The sequence below is a fragment of the Camelina sativa genome, chromosome 18, assembly GCF_000633955.1.
Source record: "Camelina sativa cultivar DH55 chromosome 18, Cs, whole genome shotgun sequence".
NCBI lineage: Eukaryota > Viridiplantae > Streptophyta > Magnoliopsida > Brassicales > Brassicaceae > Camelina > Camelina sativa.
The window spans coordinates 13,762,871-13,782,571 of NC_025702.1; the positions used below are offsets into that span (position 1 = coordinate 13,762,871).

The window sequence follows — 19,701 nt, forward strand, 5'->3', positions numbered from 1 at the left end:
CCTATCTCCATCGGTCTTAAACCACGATCTGGCTCTGTCTCCGTTCGCGCCAGCACCGCTGGTTACGATTTGAACGCTTTCACTTTCGACCCGATCAAGGAGTCGATCGTGTCTCGTGAGATGACGAGAAGGTACATGACTGATATGATTACTTACGCTGAGACTGACGTCGTCGTCGTTGGTGCTGGATCTGCTGGTTTGTCTTGTGCTTATGAGATCAGTAAGAACCCTAATGTTCAGGTTGCTATCATTGAGCAATCTGTTAGTCCTGGTGGTGGTGCTTGGCTCGGCGGTCAGCTTTTCTCCGCCATGGTAAGATCTTTTATTAGTTTGCATGTCAGATCTTATTCTGTTTCAGTTGAGAATTAGGTTTAGATTGTTCTTAATTTAGGGTTAGGGTTTTTATCTTTTGGGATTTGATTGTGTGTTTTATGGTAGATTGTTCGCAAACCAGCTCACTTGTTCCTTGACGAGATTGGTGTTGCTTACGATGAGCAAGACAACTACGTTGTCGTTAAGCACGCTGCTCTGTTCACATCTACCATCATGAGCAAGCTTTTGGCTCGTCCTAACGTGAAGCTCTTCAACGCCGTGGCTGCTGAGGATCTGATCGTGAAAGGAAACAGAGTTGGTGGTGTGGTAACTAACTGGGCTCTTGTAGCTCAGAACCACGACTCCCAGTCTTGCATGGACCCGAACGTTATGGAGGCCAAGATTGTGGTTAGCTCATGTGGACATGATGGTCCGTTTGGAGCCACTGGTGTCAAGAGGTTGAGGAGCATTGGGATGATTGATCATGTTCCTGGGATGAAGGCTTTGGACATGAACACTGCTGAAGACGCTATTGTGAGATTGACCAGAGAGGTTGTTCCTGGTATGATTGTTACCGGTATGGAAGTTGCTGAGATCGATGGCTCACCAAGAATGGTGAGTTTTTTTTTTCAATTTCCTGGACCAATCTATTTATTCGATAGCCATTTAATTAATATCATGTCCTGAGTGAATCTGTTGTGATGTATAGGGACCAACCTTTGGTGCTATGATGATCTCGGGACAAAAGGCTGGACAGCTTGCTCTTAAGGCTTTGGGACTACCAAATGCTATTGATGGAACTCTCGTCGGAAACCTAAGCCCAGAGCTGGTCTTAGCCGCAGCCGATTCAGCCGAAACCGTAGATGCGTAAGACAAAAGGGTTCTTTTTTTAACTTCAGAAAATTTCCCTTGACCCTTCGTATGTTTGAAGGAGTGCAATAAAGGAGTTTAGGTGTTTAAGCGTTGACTATTTATGTCTTGAACTTTCTCTGGTGTTTTTGTTTCTCTTCTCAGTGAGATGTGTTTCTTCTATGTAAAATATCTTATCCGCTCATTCGTAATGCGTATGTTCTCGTTCTTCTCCTTCTTACAAGCAGCTTTCTAGATGTTGTTGGCATGTTCTGTTTTGTAGCTATTCAAATTATGTCTGAATGCTAGGTTTCAAATCTTAAGATTATTTAGAATGGCTTCTCTCATTGCAGGACATATGATTCATCTTTTGAGGGCTAAATTTATGTGGTAGTTATGTATAGATAGAGCTGTCCAATGTCTCTCTAGTTTCTCTGCTGATGAGTGAATAAAGAGTTTATACTTTTAGATGTTCAGAGAACAGAGGAAAACCATATAAAATAGGAGAAAAAAAAAGAAGTTTACAATTCTTTTATGAACATATTCATATGTCTGACCTGTAATTCAAATACTCCATCCTTATTTACATATATAATCCGGCTTATACAAGTGGAACGATAAGTTTAGAAAGGAATCGATGATAATTTTTTTTTTTTTTTTTGTGGAAACAAAGATTACAACATGGATTTATATCAACAGTTTTTACGAGTAAGTTGTTGTGTAAGTTAAGGTCCATGGTTTCTTTTCTTCAGAATGCTTTGCCACCCAATGAATCGTTAAATCTCTGACCAGTCACTTTTTGTCGCCGAATTTTGTGAGTTACCTCAAATATGTATAACAACAACATACAAAAACGCTACTACTCACAAATCTTCTCCAGTGCTATTTCTTTGCCTGCTGCGATTACAAAAACAGAACAATCAGAAAGACATAAAAGATAGCTGAAGAAGATCATAAGAGTTTCTCAGTAGAAGCAAACCTTTTTTAGATATTTCTTGTGAAGTTTCATTGCACCAGTACAGGCTTTCTTTGCATCCAAGTTCCCGGTTATGTCGTTTAAGATCTGTGCAAAACACAAGGATCGATGAGGAATGCTCGGAAGATTAAAAAAAGCTGCTATCATAAGCCGGTGATATCTCTCTGCATTATTTACCTTTACAACATCATCGAGTCATCGAGCTTCTGTCATAAGCTTAGAACTCTTGTCTTTCAAAACACTAGCCACTAAGAAAACCGAAATAGGCAAAGGACCTTCTGCGCTTTTCCCTCCGTTCTTCATGTTCTCTCTCTCGTACTTCCCGCATTGGTTTATCGACTTTGGTTTACCTTTGGAGGAACCTTCAATAGTTCTCTCTCCCTCGAACTGAGGCTCCTCATATAGAGAATACATTTCTGGATCATACTCTAATGCCCACATCATCTGATCAATGAAATAACCCCCCAAATAAGTATCAGTCTTTAGTAGTTTGTGGTCAAAGAACAATGTCTCTGAGTTTTATAGTTTATAAAGAGAAAACAAGAAACGTTACCTCCCAAAGGTACAAGGAGTCGCAAAAAGAGAATTCTCTTCGGAACTGAACCATGATCATTCGAATCGCAAAGAGATAGTCACCACCACCCAATTTCTCTGCATTTCAAGATCCATAATTTTCTATCAAGATCTCTCTTGCTCAACGTTAAAAGTGAGGTGAGAAAAGCTTTAATAGTTACCTAAGTGATGGTGAAGCTTAGGGTCAATAATCTGAGTGATTGAAGCCAAATGAGTAAGCTGTGCTTCGACTCCAACTGATCTCCCCGTGTCCCGAAAGTTTCCTCGCTTTCAAGTTCAAGAAAAAAGAAGAAAAGACCTTTTCACATTATCTGACTAGAGAGTAAAGACAAACATATATGAACACAAAACCATTGAAGTAGAGTGTACCAATCGACGCATCAATCGTTCGAAACACCAAAAAGCATCAGCTTCATCTTCAAGAAGCATAATCATAGGGGAACAAAGATCACTCATACCTGGTCAGAAGACACAGTAAATAGATCAACTTTTCAGGGCTTGAACAAAGGAGACACCTGTTCTTTCTCTGAATTTAACTGCTTACCTTGGCAATAACCAACGTCGTTGTCTATCCAGGCGTAGAGAGCTAGAATATCCCAGAGCTTAGACAAATTCTCCTTTTTCTCATAAAATACCAAAGTCCTATCTGTGCGGTTTACATCAAGACCTGAAAAGAAGAGTTTACGCAAGTAAACTGAATGATATTGAATCATCTCTCTCAAAAGTACTTTCTTTTTGTGACCAAAGACATGTGATAACAGACCTATCTGGTGAAGTGTTAGCAACCATTGAATAACTTTCTTGTCCAAAGGTCCGCGGCTTGCAAGCTCTTTGAAGAAATCCGCACCATTCGCACCTGGGATAATACTTAACAATCAAGATGCTTAAAATTTCTAGTACGAACTGATGATCTACTGACTAATATTTCTTTAAGCAAAAAAATTTACCTAAATTTGTTTCTTGTAGTACAAGAGGATCGTTAATGGGTTCACCCTTGTTGGTAATTACAGGTGCGGTAATAAATCCACCACTTCCGATAACAGGAAACATTTGTTTACATTCCTCTTTCCATGAAGCATACTGCAATCTGAAAGGAAATATATATAGCAGCCAAGAGAATTCAAGGTAAATAGGATTTTGATAGAACTAGTTCACTGTTTGTATGAGTGTGAAAAATCACCTTCTACGTTGTCTGATTTGCTCTCTTTCTTCAAATGAGCTCTTTGGATCATAACAACCAAGTAAGAATTCCCAGACTTCTCCTCTAATCGATGGATGGATTCCCTAGACCAGTCAAGAATGCAAACAACAGGACTGGAAATGGTAAGAAAACGCAATCTGATACCGTATATGAGCAAACCGTGGTACATATGGACTAAATATCAGGAATATATATAAGTAATTTTTGCATATACAGAACAACAAAAATCAGGAAACAGTGTCTTGAGACTTACCCCTCGTTGGATACGATTTAGAGTTTTGCCAATATCAAGGAACCCTTCTGTTGTAAATGCAGCTTGCCATTTTCTTACACTCAAAGTTTTACCAGGCTGCACAAAACATAATTAAGAAAAAATTGACAGGTAATGTCAGCTAATCGAGAGACTCTGCCATTCTCTAAAACCTCATCAGTGTTAGATATGTGAAACTTTAAACATGAACTCTAAAGCAAGTCATAGCATTGATGTAACCCAACTCGTTAAACCGTAACTAGTACTGCTTTCTTCTCTTGTTTTAATCACATCAGAACAACGGCCCAATTCCAAAAGGAGGAATCTGCATTTGTCTAAAAGACAACCCATAAGAATATCAAATCTAAAAAGATCAATAATCCCTAATCAATTTAGTCAGCATCAAAAGACATAAACATGTCATTAGCTTCCCCAAGCCTTAAAAAAAACAAAAACTAGTAAATGCTCTCATATAATAGATAACAACCCAATGCTACAATTTACCTGAGAAGTTCATTGGATGCGAATAACAAGGGAAGAGAATGAAACAATCTCATAGATGAAACAGAGAACGAATACAAATGCTGGACAGAGAAAAAGGAACATACTTTGATCTTGAATTTGGTATTGGGGACATCAGTGCACTCAGGACGAATCTGGTAATAAGAATCTGCTGGTTCTGCGAAAGCTCCCCACATTTATGTCAATTTTTTCAGTTAAAAATGCAAACTTTCCCGGGATAATCAAACGAAAAGGATAGAGAAAGTAAACAAAAGAATGGGTTTTTTTTTTCTACTACAAACAAAGATTGGAGAAGATGAACAACAAAAGAAGCAAAAAACTGGCACCCTCTCAAAAGATCAATTCTTTCTTTTAAGTTCTTTATCGATTTTGGAGAAGAAAGAAAAAAACAAATAGAGAGATCTTAAGAGGAGGGTCCAGTTTTGGAATCGGATTAAAAAGAAAAGATCAACAAAGACAAGAACTTTTCTTTTTTGGTTTTGCAATTGTTTTTTTTTACTACTAATCTAATCTAATCTAATCATCAACTAGGTTTCGTTTTACATATTTTTTAAAAAATTGTGTGGTTTATGGAGAAAGCTATGATTTTTTTTTGATGGTGATTAATTAAGAGAGGTCAAACAAAGCTCGCTGATCTGTCTTTTTTAATTATCTCTATCTCCCGTTTTTAGTAAACGAGTTTTCAAGAGAGAGATAGCGATGAGTTTGTTGACGTACGGTGGGGTGTTAATGGCCCAAACCCATGACCGTTCTTAACGATATTGTGTGAATGTTAATCTTGGTTTGGTTATACCTTGGTTAATTCTACAAAACCCTAGAAAAGAAGGTTTAGAAAACTGAACTGATCAGATCACATAAACCACATCTTAGTTTTTTCGTCGATTTGATTTGGTCCTTGTTTTTGACGTGTTCAACAGATTCTGGCTTCGGCATCAGTCGTTATAGAGGTTTGTTTATTCAAACCACTCATCGTTTGAGCCAAACGACAAAGTTATACTACTGTGTAATGCTATATAAAAACTTAAAGGCCAAAAAAACGATTATTATTTATAAATAAAGTAATGGAACAAACTATGTTATTGATGAGAAAGAAAAACAGAAACCGACATAGATTACATTATGTTTATTAGAAAACAATAAAAAGTATATCTTAGATAGACATAGTCGAATTGACGTATAATCACCGACTATGAAAGATCATTATTTGTCTCTTGTAAAATACGCGTAAAACACTACGATGGCGAAGCCTATAAAAACTGCAAAACCGGAAAAGTAGGCTATTAACACCAGTAGCGACAGGCCCTCCATTCTTCTCGATTATAATCTTTGTTTGTATTGAAAGCTGAAAAAATAGAGTATATTCAATCAAGAAGAAGAGGTCTTATATAAGTTAATTATTAGCTTCCAAAACAGTTAATGGAAAACTTTGATGACCAAAACAAAAATGGAAAACGTTGATACAATTAGCTAATTGAATATAAAGAAATGGTAAATTATTGAGCGAGTAAAAGGATATTGACCTTTTAGGACCCAAAAAAAAAACTAAGGTTTAAATGCTTATCTTAAACACGTATATCCAATATATATGCGTATCTTAAACATGCCATGTTAGGTTTAAAATGCTTTCCAAAATTGAGAATCGTATATTAAATATACAAAATTCAATATTGTTTATAGTAGAAAGCATGTCATATATGTATCATCATAATTGAAAACGATTATTTATATGGCAGGCTAAGAAAACAGAAAGCCGGTGAGGCGGTAATAGTTAGCAGCAATCCAAAGATGAAAGATAAACATAAGGAAGACTGTTGAAATAGCTTAGCTATTGTAGTATTATTTACTAATGATTTCTAGTCTAAACTCTAAACTAATGTTAACATCATACACAAAAACTTAGGAGGTGTATTGAAACCATAGTTTTGGAAAATTTTATGAGATTTAATAAATTTGGAGTTTTGATAAATTTTATGGAAATTGATATGATTTATGGTATAATTCTTTCAAATGCCACCTAAAACCATGAGATTTAGATTTCTGTATTTTTAACTAAACAAATCTTCTCAAATCCTCTAAAATCCTCATAAATCCTTAAAACTTATTAAAATCCAAATGCATAAATTATTTTGAATAACAGTAGATTAAATCATCTGTTTAATAACAGTGGATTTTAATAGACTTTTTAAAATCTAATATTGGATAATATAGGATTTGTAAATTTTACACAAATTATGTAAAACACCCTGTATTAGCAAACGTTTATGTGAAGCAACAATATTTCCTTGTTCCTCCCATAAGAAAAAACAAAACAAAAAACAGTCTAACAATTCTCTTTAGAAAAAATTCAGACCTATGTATTTAGTTTGTATCTCGTACTTAGATTTCTCACGTTGTGGCTTTTAAAGCACTTCTATTGGAGTCTCAAGTCCTATCTGTCAATAAGAAAGACGTCTTAAAAATAAACTAAAACTAAAAACATATATTAATTGAAAATTGCTAGATAAATAGATATGTTGTTTCTCAAATGAGAGACCCTCTCTCTCTAATTGAAAATTGCTAGATAAATAGATCTGTTTCTCATATGCTTTTTTTTGTTATTGATTCACAGTTTTTTTTTGGTCACAAGATAATATTTTATATTGTTTAGATTTGAAATACTATTTTTGGTCCTTTGAGAAAAATATATTATATTTGAAATATATATAATATTTGATCTTAGAATATTAATTAATTAGTTCAGATATTATTTTTATAAATAATAAAATAAAATTATCTTATTTATTGAGCTCTGTTATGTATAACTTTAAATTATCTATTAATATTAATTGATATTACTTAAAGTATATCTAAAAAAAATTGTATTGAATCATTAAAATGTTGTAACACCAATAAACTAGAATAGTGTTTTGTAAAGAAAATTCATATTAAAAATGAACTGTCAAAGCATATATATATAGGGACACTTGCAAAAATCTATATATACATTTTTGGAGACATTTAGCAAATAAATCCTAGAGTTGTAACCTATTTACAAGCATGCCATTAGCATTAATTATTAATTTATTTTTCATTTAATTTATTAATATTAAATTCAATTTTTGGAAACAAGATTTCTCATCCTAATAAAATTTCCAAAACAATAGGAACCACTCCCTTTAACATTAAATATTAATTTTATAATAAATTTAATTAATATTAAGTTTTCAATTTTACAAAATAATATTTTTTCCATAGAAATATTTTCTAAACAAATTATGTACACACATCTTGGGTCCATTTTAATAACCTTTGGTTATTAAAAGAAAAACAATGTGGAATTCATGTCAATTCCAACAAATAACTGTTAACAACTTTTATTTGCATTTCACAACAAAACTATATATATTAAAGTTAATTGATTCTTTATATATAAAACATACAAAACTACAATACAAAATTATCCTGTACATAAACAATTTAAAATAATAAAAATATTACTATCTGTAAATCAAAAAAAAAAAACACACAGTATATTCCTTCTATAAATCACTACTTATTTAATTGTATGTTATACACTTATACAATAATATAAAACAATAAACCTCAAACAAAATACTTTCTAATTTCTATACTAACTAATATATCTATATTTGTAAGGTTGTACATTTAAAAAAAATACAAATTAAACATTAGTTATATATAGTTAATCTATAAAACAAATTATTTATTTTTATGAAAAAATAGCATCGCGGTGTACCGCGGGTGAATATCTAGTAGACTACAAACTTGAGTCAATTGCAATGTTAGACCCTTTTTTTTTTCTCTCCAACATTTGCCACTTTCTCTCTATTAAATCCTTGTACATTCATTGTATTCACAAAAATGCCATTATTTCTGATTTATTTGAATTTCTTGCGAAAATGTTTATTACATCCATATCCTCATATTCTTATTTTATTTACGGTTGTACCATCGCCATCAATTTTCCAACAACCATGAAAAACCAAATTTGAAGCTCTAAATGCTTCAACAACCTGAATTTGTAAGCTTAAATAACAATCAATGCTAAGAGAACTTCATTTTCTTCAATCTCCTATCCATTTTAATCCTAGAAAACATTTATCTTGTTATATATCATGATTCTTGGATAGTGATTAAGTTGGCGTTGGGTTTCTTCCGTGGTGACTTAAGACGACGTCCTTGGTGTTTGACATTGCGAACAACCACCGTAAGGTTATTTTCCAGTAGATTTCGTGATTTTCTTTGTGTTTTTGTTGAAATTAGACTTCATTTGTTAGTCGAACCATCATAATATAATGTAAAGTCTACTATTTGGTTAGTTTTGCAATTTAAAGTTTATCGAGTTTTGAACCCGTATACTAAAATGTCAGTCTCCTTAATTTCATTTGAAAACAAAAAAATATGGCTTAGACTGCATTATAGTATTTCTAACGGATACTTTCTTTTGCAGTCTACTAAAGTGTATTTTTGCAATTGACCAAATTATTGACTTTTTAGTCCAGACTGTCAGACGAAGTCTTCGTATGAAAAAGGTAGTAGACTTTTATAGTGGTTAGTTTTGCAATTGACCAAAATATAAAAGTATTGACCATAATATTATTTATAAAAAATTACCAAGTTGACTAGAAAAGAAGTCTACTAGTGAAAAAATTAAAATATTGGTCAACTCCAAAAATGACCAGGACAGACTGCAAACAAAGTCACCATTTCCGGAGACTTCGTAGGTAGTCTAATTGTCGAAAGTCAAACTTGGTCAATTGCAAAACTAACCACAACGAAGTCTAACTTTTATAGTTGACGGATTTACGAAGTCTACTTGTTAGATAGAAGTCTACTACAAAGTCAATGGTTTGGTCAATTGCAAAAATAACTAGTGTAGACTGTAGTCGAAGTTAACTTTTTGAAACTTTCAAAGAAGTCTACTCTTTTTTATGTTTTCAGTTGCATAACTGACCCAAAAATTAACAAAGAAAGACAACAAAAAAAGTCAACAATCATAGTAGACTTCAAAAGGTGTCTGCTTTAATAAATTGTAATTGCGAAAATAGACCACAAGTAATAGACGTCACAAGTAGTCTCTGTATAGAGGCTTGTCTATGTATACAATGTTGACATTAACATGAAGTCCTCAAAATTTGAAAACCAATTTGCAACAAGTTGGTGAATAATTTTAAAGATTTTCTTGCTGTACTCTTTGACATATGGTATGTACTTGCTTCTGTATGTTTTTGAAATGATTATGTATTATACATATGGAGAAATCAAGTTTTTGGTTTTCATAGGCAGTTAGGTTATTAAATTAGACTTATTTAGGAAGTCAAACCGTTGGATTTATCTCTAAAGTCTGTATAATTGAAATGGTCTTTAATTGGAAATTTATAAAGAATTTTTTTGACTTTTTAGTTCGTACGTGTTATATCGGTTATGTAATTGCCTATGTATATTTTGACGATGATAAAATTTTATACTTTTTGCTTTCCTTAGGTTATTAGGGTTTAGGGGTTAGGGTTTAGGGTTTAGGGTTTAGAGGTTAGGGTTTAGGGTTTATGGTATTTTAACTTGTTGCTTATTCTTTCAAGTAAATGACGCAAATACCTGTCAATATCCACTCAATCTATTGCATCTCCTTCTTCGATAACAAGATAATAAGTTGGTTCACGAGCTATGGCCGGAGAGAGTTCCAGTAAGCGTAAGAGAAGCAGTTCCGATTTCGAGTCGGAAGAGGAAGTAATCGATGCCATGAAAGAAGCGTTTGAGAGGATGAGGGTCATGGTTGAAGAAGAGACGAAGGATCGCTTCAAAGCAATTCTTCGTATGATGAGAGATCACATGAAGAAGAAGGAAGAGGCCACTGCCCTTGTGCATTAAGTGGATCTGATCGACGCTCAACTATCTCAACTGAATCAAATATTGGGTCAACAACTTGTCGACTTTGAGGCAGAGCACAAGAGGTTAGAGGAGATGAGAGAGGTTGCAAAAGCTGATGTCAAACAGTGTAAGGTGCCTCCTCCTATTGATTGGGGCAAACTTGATGCCCGTCTCGACGATTAGTTGCATCACCCAAACTCCTATTTGTATTAAAATTTTTATTTTCTACCTATTTCTATTTTTCTAGTTGTCAATTCTACATTTCTACATGAATAATGAATATATATTTCTATTTATATTGGTCAACTCTACATGTCCATTATTTTCAATATCCATTAGAAGTATATAAGTTAACTTCAGTAATATGTCTACTTGGCTTTCGTTGTACGCTATTGCTTAGTGGAGACTACAAGTTATTAATATTTAAATATTAATTCAATCAGATTATTTATAATGTTGTGTGGCTGTTTTTGGTAGTTATACTGTTAGATCTTGTTCAGGTTGCTGAAGACGGGGAGTAGAAGTTACCTTCATCGTGAAATCAACTGGAAGACGGAGAGTAGAAGTTACTATTTATGTGTATTTTGTAATATTTTCGGATATATTCCACGTGTTCAAGTCGACATTATCTATTACAGACAATCATTTCTCTTAAAGGGATTCTACTTCTTCTCTTCTTCATCAAATAGCATCAGATAGAGAATAATGAGTCAAATTTTGGGGTCAGATTCTGATACAAATACGCAAATACAAATTTCTGGTCCAATTTGCAACCACTGTGGTAGATCTACGATACTTGTGAAATCATGGACAGATGCAAATCCGGGAAGAAATTTCTTCAGGTGCACAATTCATGGCTTTTCTCGTTGGTCAGACGAAGAACCATCGAGTGGATGGCAAAAGCGGAGCTTATTGGAGTCGAGGGACGAGATTCGTCGGCAGAAAGAAGAAATCAAGGTACTTAAAAAATCTATAAGAGCAATGAACAAATAAGTTGTTAATGGTTTGGTGAACTCTCATTTGGTTAACAAATATGAGGAAGATAAGAAACAGTTTGAGTGTGAGGCTATGACAGCAAGGGAAAAAATGCACCGACAAGTCATGGTTATCTCTTGGATAGGTTTCATTGTTGTCATCGCAATGTGTCTTGGGATGTGTACAACATCTCTAATTTAACTTCATTCAGATGTCTATTAAGCTTTCTATGTATGCTATTGTTTCAAGTCTACATTCGTTGTACCCTTTTGATATCTCTAAATTCGTTGTACCCTTTCGCTATCTATACATTTGTTGTACCCTTTCGATTTATCTACATTCATTGTATCATTCCCATCTCTTCATCTTCTTCTTCGATCATTGGATCTATAAATATCCTCTCAATTTCTACTCAATCTATTGCATCTCCTTCTTCGATAACAAGATAATAAGTTGGTTACGAGCTATGGCCGGAGAGAGTTCCAGTAAGCGTAAGAGAAGCAGTTCTGATTTCGAGAGGGAAGAGGAAGTAATCGATGCCATGAAAGTAGCGTTTGAGAGGACGAGAGTCGTGGTTGAAGAAGAGACGAAGGATCGCTTCAAAGCAATTCTTCGTATGATGAGAGATCACATGAAGAAGAAGGAAGAGGCCACCGCCATTGTGCATAAAGTGGATCTGATCGACGCTCAACTATCTCAACTGAATCAAATATTGGGTCAACAACTTCTCGACTTAGAGGGAGAGCACAAGAGGTTATAGGAGATGAGAGAGGTTGCAGAAGCTGATGTCAAACAGTGTAAGGTTCCTCCTCCTATTGATTGGGGCAAACTTAATGTCCGTCTCAACGATTAGTTGCATCGCCCAAACTCCTATTTGTATTTAAAATTTTTATTTTCTACCTATTTCTATTTTTCTAGTTGTCAACTCTACATTTCTACATGAATAATGAATATATATTTCTATTTCTATTGGTCAACTCTACAAGTCCATTTTTACCAATATCCATTAGAAATATATAAGTTAACTTCAGTAATATGTCTACTTGGTTTTCGTTGTACGCTATTGCTTAGTGAAAACTACAAGTTATTAATATTTTAATAGTAACTAATGAGGACCAGACAAGTGTAAAAATAAACAGAGGCGACCAAGAAAAAAGGAAAAAAAAAAGAAGAAACGTTTTCGGTTCTCTCCTCTTTCTCTCTCTTTTTTTTTGGTGTAATCTCTTTCTGTATTATTTTATTAATTTTTACTAAGATTTGAAAATGACACATTCCCCTATAAAGTTTATAAATCTGTCACATTTTATATTATTTTACGTTGCTTCTCGGGTTTCGACAACAATGTAGAGTGAGTATCGTAGGGATAGCAGGTAAAAAGGCACTTTGGTGGCATTTATTGAAACACTGTAGATGCCTCGACATTAGGTCAGACAGCAGAAGGATGAACCTTTGTTTTAGTAAAAGAGATAATTACGAGTACATTTTCATTAATCCTTTTACATTATATTAATAAAAAGATCCCACAATATAGGTAGCAGCCTATCATCAGAGTTAACCAAAAAATTTAACTACCAAAATGAAAGTTCTAATTTCGATTGAACAACAATATTCATTCGAAGTCTATAAGTTAACTTCATAAAGATGTCTAGTATGCTTTCGCGTTACGCTATTGTTTAACAGAGACTACAAATAATTAATATTTTAATAACTAACTAATGAGGAATAGACAAATGTACAATTAAACAGATAATATGTATTATTTTATCAAATTTTTAATAAAAATTGATTTTTAATAGGAATAGTTTCTAAATTTGACACTTTGCTGGCATTGTTGAAACTATGTAGCAGCCTTGGCTTTAATTGTGGACATAAGGATGAACCACTGTTTTAGTGAAAATAGATAATTACGAATACAAGAATGGTAATTCGTTTATATAGAGGTTAATAAGGAGGATCCCACAAAAAATATATGGATACCGCCCAACATCCGAGTTAATTAATAATATATCCAACCCACAAAATAACAAGATCCCCCAACAGAAACAAAACATTATCCTAATAAGTCATACATAAGACATACAAATTTAGAAAGAAATAAGTTCTTAGTTAGTCTCGAATTGGGGGAGGATCATATAGCCCAAAATCGTCGATGTAATTTGACTCATTTGGTCCACGACACTCAATCTCATGAAATAAGTCACAAGCTAGCTTCTCCCTTATCCATGGGATGTTTGCGTCGCACAATGTAGAAGGAAATGGCAGCCCGAGAGCATGACATTCTATGTACTTTAATGTGAAAACACCACAGTCACCTGTCTTCTTATTCAGAGACACTGCCGTTGTGATTCGCTTGTGGGTGAACTTCTCGTACGGGTACATCGGTTTGTGGTCATGACTAGCTAACTCCCGCAGCACATACAGAACCATCACAGCTATCGGGTGAACTGCAGTCGCATGCTCATCATCGGAAGAACAACTGGGAATGTTGTCCCAGATAACGATGTGTCTCATTGGAATCGATATCCACAAGGCAACCCAATGCTCAGATTTAACGTTTAATGGCGCGTACAAATCGTCCACTTCCAGACCCCACTGTTTGTTAGACTGGGCATACGGTGGATACTCACCTGCGTGGTAACTGAAGGCACCGACCGGCAGAAGTTTACCAGACCCATCAGGATTCGACTCAGATTTTTCAAAGTCAAAATACTTCGTCGACCACATATGAGTGAACATGGCATCTAGGAAGGCAATTCTATCCGATCTAAACCTCTCAGGATGTGATGTGTATCGATGTCTCAGTAGATTCAAACCTGCATCCACATGTTGGATAATCACATGGATTTTAAAACACAGTTAAATAGTATTGAAGACTGTCAACATAAATGAGTACAAGAAGTTTACAAGTAGACTTACCGAATCTCTAAGCCACAATGTTCTTGTCTGCAGTTCGTACCACCAAAGACAACATCGGGATTTGTCTGGAACCTTGTTCCTCTACGTCATGTGGATGAAGAATGGTTTGGAAACGTATATGACCCAAGATTTTCAAAACGTATAATTTTGCAACATAACATAAAATGTAGTATACTTACGGATCTTCCTTTAAGAAGTCAAGCAAAACCTTCTTCTTCTCCTTGTCTGCTTTAACAAAAGGATTATATGCTGACGTATTTGACTTACTACCCATGAAAGTTTTGGCTGTGTTATCACCAACGAATGGAGAACGCTGACTTGACGCCAATCTCTTAACCCTTTCAGCCTTGCCCTATGCCGCAAGCATAGCAGCTTCAACCCGTGGTTGTTGCTTCTTAGCCCTGGCAGTGTAGTCAGCTGCTGTTGGGATTTCTGTGCGAAGGAATAGAGGTGGGTATGAATCAGTGTCAGATAAATCAGGGCTACCCTCTTTTGTTACCTTCTTATCCGTACGGGTCACAGATGGAGAAGGGTTCAGTTTCTGCAAATTCCGATATAAAGACTACATGATCATTGATGTAAACAAATAAAATTAAATCTGCCATATCTGACATATGTTTAAGAGTCTCGAATTTGACAAATCAAAGGCAACATAAAGTTGAAGTCGACTTCACATAATGAAGTCTAACAAATACACTTGATTAGAAGTCTGAGAAGTTGACAACCTCTATAAGTCTATCTTTTCTTCGCCTTGTCCCTGGTATTATGTTTGTGAGGAATCGTAGTAGGAATTTTCAAATGTGTTCAGAACTAACCATATCCGTGGTTTATTGAGTGTTAGGTTCTTCCTCTTCAGCAGTAGCTTCAGGAGCATTCTGTTCCTTTGGATTGGTATCGACATTTGATGCACCAGTTACATTTCCCTTCATTTTGGAAAAATCCGAAGCCAGGCTTTCCACCTTCTTATTCAGCATGTCAAACCTCAAATCGCAACTTCTGAATCCCTTTTTCATCTCATAAACCAGAGCTGCTCCCCAGATGTCGATCTCATCTTTAATGGATTCCAAGATATTGATATCCCAGGCAGTTGAAGTATCTGGACATTGCCTCTTCCCACTTGGTTCATCAAATGTATCGGCTCTCTTCTTCTCACCCTTATCCTCCACCTTCATCTTCGAATTGTTGGACGCATAAATACCGTTTGTCTCCTACAAGCCTCTCCCCCACTTCCATCAACCAAAATCCCCAGTCAATGCTTTCATAATGTTAGCAATATTTTCATATGCTTCATCATCTTCCCAAACAGGGGTACTCATGCCACCAATGGTCTTGAAGTGGTTGAAACGAGTCTACAATTGATATAAAACAGTATAACTGTTCAAATCCAACAGCAACATCAAACAAATATAATATAGTAAATATACTGTTATGCGTACATGTCTTAGAATGCCCTCTTTGACATATTTTCTACCGCGGGAACCGCGGTAAGCAAGCAACGGTGGAGTAGGTTTATTAGGCAACGAATCGCCAAATTCCTTACCAAAATCCGGCATAGATTCATATACCCAAATCTGCAGAGGTTCGACAAATCCGTCTAATTGGTAACTCTTGTTAGTATCCACCTTCTTCACAAAATGGATGAGGTTCTTGAAAGCAACCCTTCCCCATGGATAATCTTTAAATGCATCTAAATCCATAACTAGCCTAGCCATATTTAGACGGGTGGGCATTGAGGATTTTCTAGCTTCTATAAACCTAGCATAGATGGCTAGATAACCCAACCTAATACGATCAACTCTATCCCACTCGGCAGCGTTCTTACATGCTGCGACGAGTTGATAAATACTCGGACCGATGTCTAAACTGACTCCAAGCTTCTCCCAAAAATCTTCCATCTCGTATGTAACATCAATATGTGGTTGCTCCAAGGACTCGACATCTTCATAGTTAAGTCCAGTGATGGCTTCAAACTCATTTAAAGAAAATCTTAATGGGTTAGACCCAACCAGACTCCATATCTCGTACTTTTTGTTACAGACTAGCTGAAAGCTGAGCATATAGTGAACCAGTCTGGAAGCCCATTCGAATTTGAGACGGTTGAACTGTAAGAAGACACCCAGTCGAGACTCTCGAATCTCCTCCCATTCATCTTCTGCGAGAGCTTCATACAGTTCATCAAACAGCTTCGTATCGCTGCTGTAATATCTGATGCTTTTACACGGCAACGGCTCCTCTCCTTTCGTGAAAAACCTCCGAGGAAATTTTAGATTGTTCGCCTCCTCCATTCTGCAAAATAAGGCAAAATAAGATTATGTTTGGCGGGGGATTGAGATATAAGAAGACAAAAACGATTAGTCTTGAATTGAAAAGGAAGTCTACAATCGATTTGAAAGAAGTTAACCTTCAATTTAATCGAATATGAAACGGCGGCGAAGATGTTAAGATGAAGCGGCGGGGTTGGATAACACAGAGTTCGGCGAGATCTAGTACAAAAACGTTAAGCGTAGGAAGTCAAAAAAACAATCTGAAAGATAGTGATTCAAGTTTAACACAAAAGTAATGGGAAAATCAACTGTTAATGATAATCGAAATAGATAAATGGAAGAGGAAAGTTGACAAGAAAATGAAGACGGAGTTAGAGATAACAATATTGTTATCTAAGTTTTTAGGTTGTATAAAATTATCATAATTATAATAATCCTGATTTTATAAAACCAAAACCGTTTTACTCGAAATAGTATCGGAAAATTATAAAGAATCCGTTTAAAACTAGATCCTGTTTATCGGTAAACCAATTACCGCCAACTAACGTCAAATCAATTTATACCTTGTAATGATTATGTTTACGACTTCTCTGGCAGACTTCTCCACGGGAAACTGAACCGTCTGCAAGCCCATCAAATCAAATTAATACATGTACGATCTAGTAGACTTCTCAAGGAGTTTTCTTCCTGGGAAACTGAAACATACTTTAACCTGAAAATTTATCTAATCAACCAAATTAATACATGTACGATCTAGTAGACTTCTCAAGGAGTTTTCTTCCTGGGAAACTGAAACATACTTTAACCTGAAAATTTATCTAATCAACCAAATTAATACATGTACGATCTAGTAGACTTCTCAAGGAGTTTTCTTCCTGGGAAACTGAAACATACTTTAACGTGGAAATCTATCTAATCAACCAAATTAATACATCGTAGACTTCGATGAACCCGTTTCTAAGATATATGTTCACTTAACTGTGATGAACCCGTTTCTTTCCAAATCTATCTAATCAACAAAATTAATACATCGTTAACTTCGATGAAGTTCAATAGAAATTTTCTAATAATTACCCAACCGTGAATGTTAAAATTCTACACTTATAATTATATTTAAAACGAAGTGATATAGAGAAAGTTTCTATTATTACCCAATCCGTGAACAGTCTCCAATTCCTCGGGGCTGTGATGATTTATATTGACCGTTCCAATGAAACTGAAAGATCAATATCACTTCGTTGATACGGTCCGTGAACACTCACCAAATTCTCTGTCTTAGGATGAAGTACTATTTTTTAAGAGAAAAGAGATGAGAGATGATGGATACTTTTTTGGTTGCAGTATTAAAATAATCGCAAGACCCACTATTTGGGTTATATATACGAGACGAAGCGGTTGCAATGAACAGTTACATATAATTAATTAGTAAGGCAAACCGTCGCCTCGAGGAAAACCAATATGCAGACTTCAAAGCCTGACTTCTTTACACAGATTAAGGAGTAGACTTCATAATCTTAATTTTCTGACAATATGTAAACAGTTATCAACTCAATTGAAATCAACGAAGTCACCAAACTATTACAAAAACTGAAGCAAGTTCACATATTACAGACATAAATATGCCATTCAAACAAACAGACACGATGAAGAAAGGTTCACATATTTTAGAACTTAATTGAAAGATCTACGAAACCAAAGAGATTAATACCACGATGAATATTATACCGGCGATTAAGACATTCTCGAGCACCCCCTTACACGACGAACTGACAGACGTAATTCTTTCATCTGGTCTTTCACCTTGTCTAGCTCCTGCTGAACCCATAGCATTTCCTCATTTTCCAGGATGGCTGTAATAGAATCCCTTTGGTCAGCAAGTCCACCTCTCATTGCCTGAAGTTCTTGCATAATAGCCTCATCCCACCATTTCATAATATGGTCCTCTCCATCCTATACAATAGAAATAAATAAACCATGAGAATATTATATACTCAAATAATAACAACAAATAAACCACCAGACAATCTAACAACCTCATGGTTATTGCATCCAATGAAAATTCTTCCAGGATTGTCGGCTGTGGTGGAACATTTCATAACGGTTTCCCTTCCGCAGAAACATTTGTCAGGAATTCCAACTGTTAGGCCAAGAAAGTTTACTTCTGGTGGACCTTCACTCCATACTTGCAAAGAACTAGAAAATGGCTGAGTGTAGCTGTGTAACCCCATATCTGTGTGCAAAATGAACAAAAAACGATGAGAACATATATATTTACGAACAAAAATAGCTACAACGTCACAAAAGCAAATCGCCAACGATAAACCAAGAAATACTTATCTGAGATGTTCTTGAGATTCGAAAAGAGAAGTCTGAGAATCTGAATTTCCGAGAACACAATTTCGGAAATTTTTTAGAGAGAAATTTTGGAGAGAGAAAGATATCACGTAAGAAACTAGGTTTGACCTACAGAAAGAAGTATATATATCTTTAAATTATCTGGTTAGGTTCAGCTAACGGTTTGGTTAAATTATCGGTATTAATATAATATTAATAGTTGATGCCACAACAAAGTCATCCACGAAAATTCCACAGAGAAATCTACTTAAGCAAAACCCTAAATCATATAATTTTAACCTAATCAGTCTTTCCTCCCTTAATTTGAATCGTTTATACGTAAATCTATTTTATTACAATGCAGGAAGTCTATGTGGTTATTATTTGGTCAATATGTTTATCAAATTATTTTTTATAAAATTTTTAATTAAAATTTAAACTATAATTAAGGAGTAGACCCACCGTTATGTCTTCACATATACTCAATTTGTAATCTACCTTAAATAAATCTATTGCAGACTTCCTCCGGGTTACATCTGTCATTTCGGCTTGTGTTTTTTGTTTGGTCGTAAAGGATTCAACTGTAATTTCAGTACCTTTAGTGATTATGTTTCTCAAATATCAAATATGGGTCTATTATTGCATTCAAGGCCAAATAAAG

The 19,701-nt window shown here is 35.0% G+C and overlaps 2 protein-coding genes across 2 annotated transcripts in view; one reads left to right on the plus strand and one right to left on the minus strand.

Moving 5' to 3' along the window:
• LOC104763460 (thiamine thiazole synthase, chloroplastic) overlaps nt 1-1,395 on the plus strand; it is a 2,658-nt gene extending 1,263 nt beyond the window's left edge. Inside the window, exons 2-4 of the mRNA XM_019240392.1 lie at nt 62-312; nt 439-927; nt 1,022-1,395. Of these exons, the coding sequence (XP_019095937.1) occupies nt 62-312; nt 439-927; nt 1,022-1,183 (902 nt within the window). The 3' untranslated portion in view covers nt 1,184-1,395. The remainder of the gene's footprint in view (nt 1-61; nt 313-438; nt 928-1,021) is intronic.
• Nucleotides 1,314-5,189, minus strand: LOC104761495 (TBC1 domain family member 15-like). The gene is made up of 12 exons (XM_019240391.1): nt 4,770-5,189; nt 4,165-4,260; nt 3,891-3,994; nt 3,658-3,797; nt 3,474-3,566; nt 3,255-3,377; nt 3,080-3,168; nt 2,872-2,977; nt 2,691-2,788; nt 2,315-2,581; nt 2,141-2,224; nt 1,314-2,058 (listed from the first exon to the last, which is right to left on the minus strand). The coding sequence occupies exons 1-10, from the start codon at nt 4,857-4,859 to the stop codon at nt 2,333-2,335; spliced, it is 1,188 nt and encodes a 395-aa protein (XP_019095936.1). The 5' UTR covers nt 4,860-5,189; the 3' UTR covers nt 1,314-2,058; nt 2,141-2,224; nt 2,315-2,332.

Coding starts and splice junctions, on each gene's coding strand:
- LOC104761495 (XM_019240391.1), bottom strand. CDS start 4,859: ATGTGGGGAGCTTTCGCAGAACCAGCAGATTCTTATTACCAGATTCGT. Junction 2,789..2,871: donor TAAGCTTCACCATCACTTAG/GTAACTATTAAA, acceptor CTTGAAATGCAG/AGAAATTGGGTGGTGGTGAC. Junction 2,582..2,690: donor ACTCCTTGTACCTTTGGGAG/GTAACGTTTCTT, acceptor TTCATTGATCAG/ATGATGTGGGCATTAGAGTA.